The 14,850-nt window shown below is 43.2% G+C and overlaps 2 protein-coding genes across 3 annotated transcripts; both read left to right on the forward strand.

The window, feature by feature from the left end:
- Nucleotides 1–9,824: 9,824 nt before the first annotated feature.
- On the forward strand, nucleotides 9,825–10,748 carry LOC127338280 (uncharacterized). The gene is made up of 2 exons (XM_051364466.2): nucleotides 9,825–9,907; nucleotides 10,007–10,748. Exons 1-2 carry the CDS (start codon nucleotides 9,836–9,838, stop codon nucleotides 10,556–10,558), a joined length of 624 nt encoding a protein of 207 aa, XP_051220426.1. The 5' UTR covers nucleotides 9,825–9,835; the 3' UTR covers nucleotides 10,559–10,748.
- A 1,818-nt stretch (nucleotides 10,749–12,566) lies between these two features.
- On the forward strand, nucleotides 12,567–14,613 carry LOC127341822 (citrate-binding protein-like). 2 transcript variants are annotated; one of them, XM_051367755.2, is made up of 3 exons: nucleotides 12,567–13,513; nucleotides 13,634–13,937; nucleotides 14,036–14,613. In XM_051367755.2, exons 2-3 carry the CDS (start codon nucleotides 13,656–13,658, stop codon nucleotides 14,438–14,440), a joined length of 687 nt encoding a protein of 228 aa, XP_051223715.1. In that variant the 5' UTR covers nucleotides 12,567–13,513; nucleotides 13,634–13,655; the 3' UTR covers nucleotides 14,441–14,613. The 2 variants fall into 2 exon arrangements, with proteins under 2 accessions (XP_051223715.1, XP_051223714.1); XM_051367754.2 differs by having other exon boundaries at nucleotides 12,567–13,937.
- The last annotated feature ends 237 nt before the right edge of the window (nucleotides 14,614–14,850 follow it).

Consider the following 14,850-nt stretch of genomic DNA (forward strand, 5'->3'; position numbering starts at 1 on the left):
ATTGATAGCAAGTCTTCTCCAACACCTTATGATCCCAGTGTGACACTACGCAAGAACCGGAGGATTGCCATAGATCAATTGAGATATTCTCAGATCGTTGGCTCACTCATGTACTTAGCGAGCGCGACTAGACCCGACATCTCTTTTGCTGTTAGCAAGTTGAGTAGGTTCATGTCAAACCCGGAGTGCGATCATTGGCATGCACTTGATAGGGTCATGCGCTACCTATGTGGTACAATGAGTTATGAGATTCACTATTCAGGGCACCCAGCTGTGCTTGAAGGATATAGTGATTCGAATTGGATCTCAGATGTAGCTGATCTGCATGCCACAAGTGGGTATGTATTTACCTTTGGAGGTGGCGCAGTATCATGGAGATCTTGCAAGCAAACCATATTGACGAGGTCAACTATGGAAGCAGAACTTACTGCTTTAGACACAACCACTGTTGAATCAGAATGGTTGCGTGAGCTCTTGATGGACTTGCCTGTGGTTGAAAAACCTGTTCCGGCAATCCTTTTGAATTGTGACAATCAAACTGTAATTGTCAAAGTGAACAATTCTAAGGATAACGCGAAGTCATCAAGACACGTCAAGAGACGTTTGAAGTCTGTCAGGAAATTGCGAAACTCCGGAGTAATAACTGTTACATATATTCAAACAGACAAAAACCTGGCAGATCCCTTTACAAAGGGACTATCACGTAATGTGATAGAAACTGCATCGAGGGAGATGGGTTTGAGACCCGTTGATGTTACACCATAGTGGTAACCCAACCTTTGTGATCGGAGATCCTGTGAATTAGGACCTGGGAAGAACAAACTAGTGGTTTAATTGAGGAGAGTATTATGTAACCCTCTCTATGTGAAGATGCACAACTCTCAATTGTTGTAAGGCAGGTTGGCAACAAGCCTTAATGTGTTTATGTTGGCTATATTAGCAAAGATGCTGTCCTACAAAGCATTCTTGAAATAACACACCTATATGAGTCTGATTGTTAAACGTCGCAATCTATGAGATTTGGGTGATCTCTAGTAAACTCATGAAGAGACCACGAAGTATGACGCATATGCTTCACCCGCGGGGTAGGCTACTGGCAGCCATGTACTGGTCATGACTTTGAGTGAAACCCTGTTCACGCAAAACTTGCAATTCAAGGCTTAGTCCATTGTTCAAGTGTGAATGGATGTAGCTTAAGGTTCTAGGCGGAAGTTCAACTTAACAGTCTCCGCTGAAACACTGGTATATAAACAAGCAGTGAGTATTGGTAAATCTCTAAATGGGGATTTGACATCTGGTGGGGGATTGTTGAAATATTGGGCTCATTTTTAGTGGCCCAAATTAGATTTCAGTTTTTCCTATAAATCTCAAAGCCCACATAGTGGCAGCCTTGTGAGTTTGAGCCCAAGTTGGTGGCAGCTCACTAGGGAGTGGCAAGAGGTGGGAAGTTTAGTCCCACATGGAAAGTTGGGAGGAAGTTAGACCACCTTATAAGGTGGGTTGTTCCACCACTAGTAAGTGAGTGAGAATAGGAGTGCTACACGCACGCGCTCCTCCTCCTCCTCGCTCGCTCGTCTCGACTCGACACGTCACGACGCGCGCGCCGCGCTCGTGGTGAGTGGATTGAGCCTCGAGCCGAGACTTTCCTTACTTTTTGCAGCTCAGGAAAACGAACAGAGTCCTAGACGGACGCGTCGCAGTTAGTCGGTTCGGGTCGCTCCCGGATCGTGGGCTATCTGTAACCGACTCGAAACGTTCGTGCGACGTGGGTGTGGCCCACGTTGCCTAGGGTTTCCCGAGCCTATATAATCTCCTGCCCGGCTACCGCAGAAATATATCTAATACACGAGTTAGGGTTTCCACCTCTCTCTGCTTGCGCCGCCATCGTAGCCTACTCCATCCCGCTCGCCGACGTGCATCGGTGAACGGGAGAGCAGGTCTCCGGAACCACTCGTCCTTGCGATCCTGTACGGGAGAGGGCGAATTAGGTTTTTGGGAAGCGCTCTGCACGACTGCTCAAGCTCTTCATCACGGGTCGCCTTCCGTCCAAGTCGGGCGGTGCTGCCTACCGTCGTCTTCAACGCCGTCTACTTCGACCCATCGTCCCCGTCGTCAACAACGTTGTCATCAACAACGTTACTGCCGCGACATCATCTGCTACACCTCCACCGCCACCTCCACCAGATCGGTACGTGCGACATATCTCGATCTGTTTAGCGATGGATGCTTTACCGTTTGCGATGCTGCTACTCATGTTGATTAATGCATCTAGTATGTTTGAGTTTCACATGTTGCTAGTTGCTGCCATCATGTTTTATATTCTGGAATTAATCATGGAAATTGTGCCTAATTATCCAACAGTACTCAGCCATAATATTGCTCTTCTGCCATGTTTCAAGAAAAAAACAAACCATTGCCCGAGAAATATTAAATAAGTGTGCCTATTTGATGGCATTTGTACTGGAACTGCTCCCGAGATCATCATCTAATACAACACGATGGTTGCCCGAAGTGAGGAGGGATGCACTGAATTTGTTGCTCGAAGATAAGTCACTGGAAAAAAATATAGAAAGATGAGAAGTTATGATCAACAAGATGAGATAACTTTTTTGTTATCGGAATTCACTAAAGGAAGAAGCTTGAGAAAATAGACGACAATGGACGACGTTGGCTCGTAGATCTCTGGACAGAGATGATACTGTACATAGGTCCATCAGACAATACATAGCTCCACGGACAATACAAAAGATCATATACAACATCTGGCAGATGAAGGGGAATTTCTGACATACATGCGGGCGTTGCCCACCCACACTAGCATTCTAGACATGGACCATCAGGATTTTGCGACGTAAGGAAGTGGTTGAAAAGTTTATCTATTCAGAATGATTAGGCTACACATTTTGAGAACTCTAGGAAGATCGAAGAAGATCACAGACTGGCGTTGACATTTCAGTTCCAAGATCAACATATGTTGCTCAACCGACTCCTCACAGGGAAGGGGGGGGGGGGGGGGGGGCACTTGCATCCCCCTAATTCCATCAGTTAGTAGCGTAAGTCAAGGTTCAAGACAACACAATATATGTGATGTCCTAAATTTCCTTTACCACCTCTCCACACCAACATTTTTTTGTTCTTAATCATCTTCCGGTGACACCACTAGTACAATATTGGATTAATCGACACTATAGCAAAATCCATTGTTCATCGTGGCACCATTCATCTCACGTGCACTGATCATCGCAGATGTTGTATGTCGTTCATCGTGCGTACTGTTAATCACGGATGAACAGTACCCTAGAGCATTGACATGTCGTTATTTGGTACGTCTTTAATATATATAGATATTGATATTGATATGTATGTCTATAGTTCATGCCCATTACTAAATTTCCATACTTGGTATGTCCTCATCTTGTTGGTTAGATGGACATCGATGACCGTCTTATTTTTGTTTCCATGCAAAGCTGAAAGCCTGATACATGTCCAGATCCCATACAATACCAATATCTGAACTCTGCAATTTCTACAAATATTTAGATCTAGATGTTTCTTGGATTTTGTTTGAAGCATAGCCAAAAACTAGAACCTATGTGAAAAATATCTACAGCTGTAATTTTCCAAAATTTTCAAAAGCTTCTTCTCAGTTTGCCATGAAGAGCACTCTAATATTTCCCATGGAAATGTATAGCTAATCACGAGAGGGTCAAGGATATTCTAGTGTATTCTCAAGCATGTAGTACCGTCACTACTAGAAAAAGAATTAGCCGTAGCATTGCTAGCGGTGGAGCACCACTTTTTGTGCGCCACCTGCTATATAGCAGTGGAGAACCAAAAAGTGATGCTCCACTGCTATATAGCAGGTGGCGCATCAAAAAGTGATGCTCCACTGCTAGCCATTTTACCAGTGACGCACTTGGTGAGCAGTGCGCCACCACTATGTTTGACCAACATTTGACCCACCACTATACATAGCAATGGCACACCATGTAGAGGCTATTTGAGGTAGCAGTGACGCACCTCTACATGGTGCACCATTGGTATGTATAGGGGGTGCTAAAAACGTTTGGACACCACTTAGCAGTGGCACATCATGGTTGGTGCGCCACTATTTGAAAAAAAATAAAAGAATAGAAATGTTAAAAAGTAATATCCTTTAAGATGGCCATGTATTATGTCATCTAGTTTTAATGAAAATTAACAAACATGGATTTCGACTGTTTTGCAAAATGGCGTCATGTTTCGGTTGAACGGAATTTCTGGTTGCATACCACCTCCGATGAAAATCTTTTTTTATGAAAATGTATCTATGAGAAATTTTACATCCGATTTCAAACCCCTTTGGGAGTTTATATAAGTTTTAGTTTCCCAAAAATCAAAAAGGAAACATGAATTTTTCAATTTTTAGATTTCGGGCAGAAATTTCAGAAAAAGAAAAAATAGCAATGGCGCACCATGCCTTAGTGCGCCACTGAAACTTCCTGCCCTACGAAATTTGAAATGGTCGGCCACTTACCCCGTCCTACTCCCTCCTCCACATATTCTATTCTCCTCTCCTCCTCTCATCTTCTCTCCTCTCCTCTCCTCCTCTCCTTTTGTCCTTCCTTCTACTACTCCATCCACTCCGGCGACCTCCTTCTCTCCGGCAACCTCCGGCGACCTCCTCCTCTCCGGCTACCTCCGGCGATCCTCCTCTTCGACGACCCTTCGGCCTCCCTCCTCCTCTTCGGCGACCCTCCGGCCTCCACTCCCTCCGGCCTTCCTCCTCTCCATGAACCCTCCTCTCCTCCATCCTCCATCCTCACCTCTCCTCCCTCTCTCATCCATCATCACCGGCAGCTGGGCTATGAATGAGAATGAATACGAGACAAATAATTCGGGCAACAAAAACAAGGAAAAATAACGAGAAAACATAAAAAAATGTGTTAGATCTAGATCCAGAAATTTCAAATTTTAGCAGTGGCGCACCTTTTTTTGTCCAGTGGCGCACCTCACACTTTTAGAAGTGGCGCATAGCTCCCTGGTGCGCCACTGCTAAGCCAGATAGCAATGGCGCACCACTGGTGCGCCACTAATAACCAATATAGGTGCGCCACTGATTAGCTATTTTCTAGTAGTGCATTGTCGATTGTGGTGGGTATAACACCATATATGTTGCAAATATGTGAAAATATACATCAATAAACTACAAAGTTCATATATGCATTTTACATGCATCAGGGACTCCTACCCCAAAGGCTAGTGATCTGAGATCAAAGGAGTTAAGAATTATTTGAAATAAAGTATCTTGGCATGATGAGAAAAAGGAGGTTCGAAAGTCTACAAGACAAATTAACAAAATGTCTAGTGGATTGGGGTAATAATCATATGTCTCAAGCAGCCAAAGAAGTCCTAATCAAGTCAATAGCGCAAGTCATCCCAGTTTATGTGATGAGTGTGTTTAACCTACCCTTGGGCCTATGTGATGAATTAACAAAGATGATTCAGAGATATTGGTTGGGAGCCAAAAATGGGAAGAGAAAAACACATTGGCCGGCATGTGATATTATGTTGAGACCGAAAGATTATGGAGGCGTGGTTTTTCGTGACATGCGCCTCTTTAATCAAGCATTGCTAGCCAGGCAGGTATGCAGGCTAATACAGTTCCCATATATTTCATATGCACAACTTCTGAAAGCAAAGCACTACTCGAATGGTTTCCTAATAGATAACGTCTTCACGGGGAACAGATTGTCTACATGGCATGATATAGAGTATAGTCTACAACCACTAATGAAAGGGGTGGTGCAAAAAATAAGGGTGTGTCGTGATTCTTGGATTCCTAGGGAGTAGGGATGCCTCACCATCCCCGATGTGCTCAAGGCCATTGCAGATTCAAATATTGGGTATCGGATTTCCTTCTACAGGATGGCACCTGGAATGAGCCAAAAGGTTAACACAGTATTTCGATCAGGAAGATTTTTTTCCGAAATGGGAATATAACCCCGGCTTCTGCATCATGATGATGTACATGACCTTTTATTAAAACGTCTTAAGAATGTAGTATTACAACTCAGTCATCGCCTACAGTTGATACAAGAATCAACCAGCGAAACAAAAAGAACATAATCTCAAAACACATCAATGTAGTCTCCTAGTATGACGCCAGCCAGTCTGACACAAGATATCCTGAGCGACCGTCTGGAGCCGTATGCATCCAGAAACCATGGCATCCCGCTGTCCCTCCAGCGAAAGGAGGCCCATAACTGACCCCAGTGTGCCATCATATGGATAACCTGCAAGAAGTGGAAAGATTGTTTTTTGTTAAAAATAATATCATTTATTACCCTCCAAATAGATCAACATAAAGCAGAAATCCTAATTCGGATAAAAGCTTTAGATTGTCTATCTACTCCATTTAAACAATTACCAAACATATTCGTAATATTGGTTGGAGGCGGAAGATTAAAAGTGAAATTGACCGTGCGCCAAAGAAGTTTAGCTAAGGGACAATCAATAAACAGATGTTCGGCGGTTTTCTATTCTCCACAGAAAACACATTTCATACATCCATTCCTATTCCTTTTAGCTAAATTAACTTTAGTTAACAAAACCTTGTTACTTAGGAATGATATGAATATTTTAATTTTTAAAGGGACTTTAACTTTCCATAGATATTTTCTGAGAAAAGGACTGTGATCACTCATAAGGTCCTCATACATAGATTTTACCGTAAACAACCCATTTGTTGTCTGTCTCCAAACAAATCGATCATGCTCATCATTTAGATTTACCCTCATTAGTTTTCAACACAACTGTAACCATAAAGTCCATTTGTTTCCCAACAACACCCGTCTAAAACTAATATTCAACGGGGTTTAAGCTAACACCTGAGCTATCGTTATATTTTTGCTGTGCACTATATTATATAATGAAGGATATTGCTGCACTAAGGGGGTATTCCCTAACCAAGTATCTTCCCAGAAACGAGTATTCGTTCCATTGCCAACTTTAAAGAATCCTCTACTAAAAAACTCATCCTTCACCTTCATTAAACCCTTCCAAAAGGGTGAATCTGTGGGTTTAGCTTGTACTGCCGATAAGATCTTCTGACTTAAGTATTTATTATGCAACAGCTCCTGCCACACCCCGTCCTCATTAAGCAGCTTAAAAGCCATTTACTCAATAAGCATTTGTTTTTGAGTTTGAGTACCTCAATACCTAAGCCACCTTGATCTTTAGGCCGACAGACTATATTCTGTTTTGTAAGCCTATATTTTCTCTTATTTTCATCAGACTGCCAGAAAAACCTAGATCTATAGAAATCCAATCGTTTCCTTACCCCAACAGGTATCTTTAGAAAGGATAACATAAATATAGGCAAACTGGTTAAGACTAAATTAATAAGGACAAGTTGATCTCCATAAGATAGTAATTAATAAGGACAAGTCAACCAGGAAGATGTAGTAGAGATACTAACAATCAAGACTTCAAGCTGTAATGAAGAGGATTTCATAGTTTGGCATTCAAATAGCGAGGCATGTCTAGTGTTAGAAGTGCATATAGATTAGACCTACGGCTGTCCATGCAAACACATGATAGAGGAGCGATGAGCTATATGGCAATGCCTCGTGCTGCCGAAGATCGGGATATTAGCCAGGAAGATTTGCCATAATGCAATATCTACTCAAGTGAATTTAGTGTGGAGGGGAATGACCACATCAGGTTTATGTATATATGTGGCCAGGTAGACGAAGACACCTTCCATGGTTTCCTTCGTTTCCCCCATGCACATGATCACTGGTGCGCCATGGCCCATGGCTGAGGCCAAGGACTTTCCACCTGATGCCAAGCTAAAGCCTACGGGTCCTGAATGGCTTCTCCATCTACTGATGACCATCCTAGACAACCATCACGCACCGACTCTCATGACTGGCGTATATGGCATGCACACAATGTCCCTCAAGTCGAAGGTTCTCGGCACTTCCTGGTAAGCTACTTAAAATCCTCAATGCTAATCAAATAAGCCCGAAGAAGGTGGTAAGCCCGGAAGTAGGGTTTAAGAAAGCAGGTCCTAAAGTTGATGGTAGACAAAAGGTTCGGAAAATATGGGTGAGACCGCACCTGGCAAGCTAAGCTGAATATTGATGGTGCCTTTGCAAGCAATGGCGCAACCACAGAGATGGTGCTTCGAGACCATAACAGTGAGGTGATGTTTGCTGCCTACCATGGGCTACAACAATGCAATGAAGCCACTGAAGCAGAGATCATGGCCAACGAGGAAAGTCTGCGCTTAGCCTGGACGACGTTCAAGTTCACAGTCGAGTCCGACTATGCGGAAGCTGTAGAGCTCATTCAGGAGAATACCCCTAATATCTCAGCTTACGCATTCATCATTAATATGATCTAATTGTGAAGAATAGCCATGAGGCTAACACAGTGAGCCACGAACTAGCGAAACTTGCTAGGGTCCAGGGTAGAACTGATCTTTAGATGAGTGATGTACCCCAGGAAATCACTACGGCGATAGCAAACGATTGTAACCCCTATGTGGCTTAATATATCTCTTTTCCCCCACAAAAAAAGTTAAAACATGAAAACTTACAGTGAAACTAAAATACTTTGGGTATTCCTTTTTTGCGAGTTACAGAGCTTTCATTAATCAAACTACGAGATGTCAATCTTTGGCGTATTGTAATTGATCCATAAACACCTCCTGTTAGCTTTCCTAGCAGAAAGATGAGAAGCCTCATTAGCTTGGTTAATGGGTCCCAACATGTAAAAGTAGATCTGTTAAATTCCCGCGAAGCTCCTCCATCTCCTGACGGAAACTGGTGACCATACACGATCTTCCACCACCTGCGTCTTTACGTAATCTAGAAAGGGTGTAATTGCACATAATTTCATAGTCACTTACAAATCATGTGAGGTACCACAAATCAGACCTTAATATATATCTCCTAGTAAAGACTTCTGCATAGTGTATGGTATCAATCCATATATGATGCCCACGATTTCTATGCATGAGATGTAGATATGCAAGAACTTTTTTGCAATTTGGGAGGCCTTTTCCGCATGGTGCGGCTAACTGCATTAGCCCGCTATAACCTTTCCCGCATGGTGCGGCTAACTGCATTAGCCTGCTAAAGGGGTCAAAATCCTTAAATAGCCGGCTATAACTGTTTTGGGAGGCCGCGGCTATATTCTGTAGCCGGCTATTTAAAACATTGATATAGCATCGCTTTCACTGGATCTCTCTTTTTACACCTTTTTTGCAATTTGCATCATGGATGATTGCATATGATATATATTAGCTAGTGATGGACCCCATAAACTGCACAAGGCGCTATCGTTTGCATGGGATGCATGCATGTTCTAAGCCTAGAAGCATTCATTTTCCTAGGATCTAGCCCTGCTTTGCGGCTCCCAGTTGGGGCGTACGTTGGACAGTGCCATACTGGTAGATTTGAAGTTTTCATTTGCATCCCTTCCGAGCCTCACAGACTGACACAGTGCATGGAACCCTAGCCAGCTGATTCGCTTCGCCCCCAGCCATAAGTTTCTCTTTCACAAATAAGATGATGCCCTGCCCTGCATTTAGGAGTATATATCTATCACCCTTTTTGTAAGCTAGTTGCAAAGAGAAAAGCAATGCAAGTTGCACTTTCTTTTAGCTTTAGCAGTTAAACGGTTCACACTTTGAGCAGAAAACTACTAATCATCATCGGTCACTCTCTTGATCTCCCTATAAATAGGAGATTTGATCATCATGCTGCGTCGTATTCCCTAGCTTCGACGTACTTACCAGCAAGAGAGTTGGCATTGGGGCTTGACCGCTTGAGATATCAGCCAAAACATGGCGACGACCCAAAGCAAATCGACGCTACCACAATCTGTTAACGGTAATGCAAGCAGGCTCCCTCCCAAGGTAATTAAATCTCAAATTCTCGACCCACGTAGAGAATTGTTAAGCAAAATGTATAGATGATGTATATGCACACGTCGACTCATTTCATTTGTTTCTCAGAAGGAGGAGCAAGAACTCCGGCGAGCCTACTCGGAAATGGCGAGCAACCTGGAGAAGCTCGTCATCGAGAGCAGCAGCACCAGCAACAACCCGTGCCCCGACGCCAACGGAGACGACGAAGGCAACAAGGAGGTGGAGACGGTGCGGTGCGCGTGCGGCGTGGCGGAGGAGTGCACCGCGGCGTACGTGGTCGGCGTCCGCGCCGCGTTCTGCGGCAACTGGCTCTGCGGGCTGTGCGGGGAGGCTGTGAAGGAGCGCATGGCGCGCGACCCGTTCTGCGGCGTGGAGGCGGCGCTGGTGTCCCACGAGGCGGAGCGCCGCGACTTCAACGCGACCAGGCTGAACCCGACGCTGTCGCTGGCGGGCTCCATGCGGGGCATCGCGCGCAAGAGCTTCGACCGGAGGAGGACGACCACGACGTCGGCGTCGTGCCAGGACCGCCAACTCCGCACGGCCGCGTCCAGGGCGGTGGCGCTCGCCAGGTCCGTCAGCTGTGACCCAAGGTTCCTAGGCGACGTCGATAACGGGCCGGCCGGAGATCCGTGCCGATGAGGGAGGACTCGGCTCACGGCCTTACCTACGAGCCCGGATATTTATACTCAGAGATAGTACTAAAACTAACTACCACTACTCTCATAGTGTCATATATACATGTCGTGAACCGTGATATCATGTACGAGGTCAAGTATATGGTTCAAAAAATAGTATGATTAGTTCTCATTCGACTCAGAACTAACTTAGTTCCCAGTCAAATAATGTTGTCAAATTTCAGTTTCAACCGTCATAACTAGCATAAATCATGAATCAAATCTAACGGTTCAGAAATCCTTTGTGAATAAAGAGAACAAAGCAATTTAAAAAGGAAACACACAGAAAAATAAAATAAGAAACAAAGAGAGCAAACTAGTAGTTGCTACTCGTCAAACTAGCAGAAATGGGAGGGCAATGTCCAAATATGCTTGAAGGTATATGCACTATAAAATATATTTTTAAAATCAATATCAATAGATACACTATAAAATATATTTTTATAATATAGTTATTCAATGTACATTCACTTTTATGAATATATGTGATCAAACTAACAAAGCAGTAACTTTTGTTTACTAAATTTATATGTCATATATTTAAGGACGTAGAGAGTAGTTTATATATCTCAAATGAGCATCAAGGACATCCTCTTATTGTCCTTCACCTCTAAGAATATATTGCATTCAACCTTTATCCATATTATTTTAGGTTGTGCTGTCTACCCGTAGTTTGAAACAACCCTAGAGCCACCTTCATGCACCTCGTGTAAGTTGCTCAGTTTTGTTACTTGATAATGGGAACATAGATGCAACATATTTGATTATGCACTACTACAATAGTACTACTACTACTACTTCATATTATTATTATTTTAATGCGACAAATAATTGATGTGCCATTATGTTACAAAAGGAGGTCTATCGGCAATTTATTATTTATAAATGAGATAAATAGTTATTAACAATTGTCTTTGTATATAAAATGCTTACATGTTAGCAAATAAAGTCATTTTTCCACTCAGAAGATTCATACCTTAGGACTTGCGGGGAAAATGTAAACCATCTTTAAATTTTATACCCTAAGTAGTAACATAGTTGTTCAGACATACTCATTAATGCATATGTACATATAGCTAAAATATGTCTTTCTTTCTTGGTACATAGGTTGAGTATAATCACCGGTATATTAATATATTTTCTTTATCGAAAAAGAGCTAAACATACTGTGTGTGTGTTGTCCTTGTATATAGACAAAAATATGTGCACATGAAGTGAACACAAACATATAGGGAGTCGTAGCTTGCCGGTTTGGATTTTTTTTTCCATGTGATCTAAATACAATTTTAGGGCTCATATATACATCAGCTTTCCATAGTGATATTCTTTACCATTTAGTGTCAATGTATATCTAGCCACCGGATAATCTAATTGCAGTGGTCATGGATGAAAAAAAACTGAGGTAGGGTAAACCTTAAATGATACAAATTCCAAAATATTCCTAAAACCGTAATGATGTATGGTTCAAATACAATCCCTTAATACAATAAGATAAAAACATATTTGATTATAAGTATAACCTAAAAAACATACCAATAATGCCAAATCAATGGAAAAGCTTTACCACTTATTAAAAAATCTAATGTAATTCACAGAATCAAGACGTTTGATTATCCCTCGTTCGATGCATAACTTGGTCTTAATTATCTTGTTGCTAGGAAATTCCTTTCAATTGCTGATGCCGCCACGGACTAAACCAATGTTATCTTAATGGGGTGATAATGCGATGGGAGAAAGTATGATGTTCCTTTCAAATATTTAGAAATATCTAAAGTGTCCAATTATGCGAGTATGAATTATAAATGACTCAAACTTATCTTGTATATACTAAGGTCTGGTCAATGATAATTCTCTATAATACAAGCAATGTTATTCACATTGAACCTAGAATATGAGTCTATGTTTGGAGGTAAATAGTCCATATTTTTGGTTGTAATTGATTTTCACACTATTCACTGAAACAAGCATAACCTTTTATACGGAGTTCGTTTTCGATTACGATCACTCAATTTTTTTTCAGAAATAACACGTGCAGCTAAATGTATTCACCAAAAATCCGCCCTACCTTGCCCTAGTGGAAGCTTCTCCCCTGCCTAATTGGGCGCAACTTCTTTTGCCCTACCTGAGATGACACAAAACATGCTATGTTTAATAATCTTTTGGTACTCAAATATATAACTTAATACTTCAAATTTCTCTAGATGATTTAATTGGGCAATTTTTTTGTTTGCACACAAGGAAAACCACAAATGTAGCTCGAGCTACATGTAGCTCTTTTTTTAATTAAAAATAATATTTTAAAGTTTCAAAAAATCTTGATGTAGACAATCTTGTGTTCTACCAGCATGCAAATTTGCAACTCGAAATACCTTATATTCAAAGCTATGCAAAAATAATAAATTCTGAAATCTATAATAGTGAATAGTACAAACTCTCACAATCTCAAAATCTATCAGATTTTATCATTTTTCTGCCGCCTCGAATATATGGTATTTGGGGTTCAAATTTTACACAATGATAGAACTCAACATTGCCTACATCTAGATTTTTTGTCAGATTTTTTAAAAACTTAGAATGCTATTTTTCAATTATTCAAAAAAAGAGCTATGTGTACGTAGCCCGTCCTACAAAAGTCCACACTCCACGCTCTAGAGGACTAAAGTCCACTTTTTCTCGTTGTAGTTCTTCCTAAAGACCACCGCTACACATGATTGTCCCCACAGCCATTGTCATTTTTCTAATATTCGTGAAGCTTGATTCTGACAATGACGGAGATTCACCACCAGCATTACAGCATAAGTAATCCCGTTTGTTTGCACATGCCAATCGACAAGAGCACTGGCTGGCCGATGAGGAACAAATGTCGTAAGTAAATGTCTGGAAAAAGCACTCATCCATGAGCGTTAATTACAATCTCTCGGTATGCAAGGACTTTTCGTGCTACTTATCAGTCATCGCCTACTCCTTAAGCACTTATAAATACTGCATGCATGTATGGCTTCTAATTCCAACACTCAACTGTTCTTGTCATTTGCGCCAGTGCGTGCGCGCTGAGCGAGTCGATGGCCGCGCTCATCTTCTCCACTCTGCTGCTGCTGGTTCTTGTCACCGCCGTGGTGATCGGCAGCACGGCTCGTGGAGACGAGGGTGGCGACGCCCTCACCACCGGCTTCACCCGCGTGCTGATGACGGAGACGAGGTTCGTGGTGCAGAGGCCCTACAACGTGCCGCTCGACGAGCGCTACGAGTTCGCCGGCGGCGTGCGCCGGATGTGGGTCTACTCCACCGACAAGCCCTTCAACCGGACCCTCCCCGGCGCCGCGCGCACCGAGACGAAAATCAACGTACGTAGTCGAAGGCGACAGAAAAAAACATCTTATCTTCTGCCTGATATGATCAATCTATTGCTTAACTGAATAACTGATTGGTGTGTTGCACGCAGAAGGAGTACAGCTCGGGCGTGTGGCAGTTCGAGGGCGAGGTGTACGTGCCGGCGGGCACCTCCGGCGCGTGCGTCATGCAGATATTCGGGGCGGCGCCGGAGCCGCAGGAGACGACGCTGATGCTCCACGTCTACGATGGCAGCCTCACCTTCTACCACGACCTGCACAGGGTGCTCGCCGAGAACATCTACGACCGCTGGATCCGGCTCAACGTCATCCACGACGTGGCCGCACGGAACGTCACCGTGTTCGTCAACGGCGAGGTGAGGCTGCGATCCGGAGGGCACGGAGGGCCCGGCGCGCTGCACTACTTCAAGTTCGGGGTGTACAAGCAGTCACACCACCACCCGTCGTATCTCATGGAGTCGCGGTGGAGGAACGTTTCGCTCTTCACCAAGCCGTGACTGATCGCACCAAGGGCATGTACATCTAGGCAATGCTTTTTCATTCATTAAGTTTTTTTTAAAAGTTGGACAGTTTGTAGGTAAAACTGACCAACATCTGATACAACACCGCACATAACACACCAAGCCAGCCCCAAAGTGTGATCCAAATTGCGGTGGAAGCGTTCACTGTCGAACACATGGAACAATACGTCCACCTCTAGGAGCTCCTGTCAGATATCCAGCTACATCACTGAGGACTTCATGACTTGGTCCTTGACCCCTAATGGACGCTACTCGGCCAGCTCCGTCTACAAAGTCTAGTTCCTTGCCTCTTTACCCTGCCAGTTTGGGAACATCATGTGGAAGACCTGGGCCCCTCTAAAGTGTCGTTTCTTCTCCTGGCTCGCTGTCTAGAACCGTTTATGGAC

The sequence above is a fragment of the Lolium perenne genome, chromosome 3, assembly GCF_019359855.2.
Source record: "Lolium perenne isolate Kyuss_39 chromosome 3, Kyuss_2.0, whole genome shotgun sequence".
Lineage (NCBI taxonomy): Eukaryota > Viridiplantae > Streptophyta > Magnoliopsida > Poales > Poaceae > Lolium > Lolium perenne.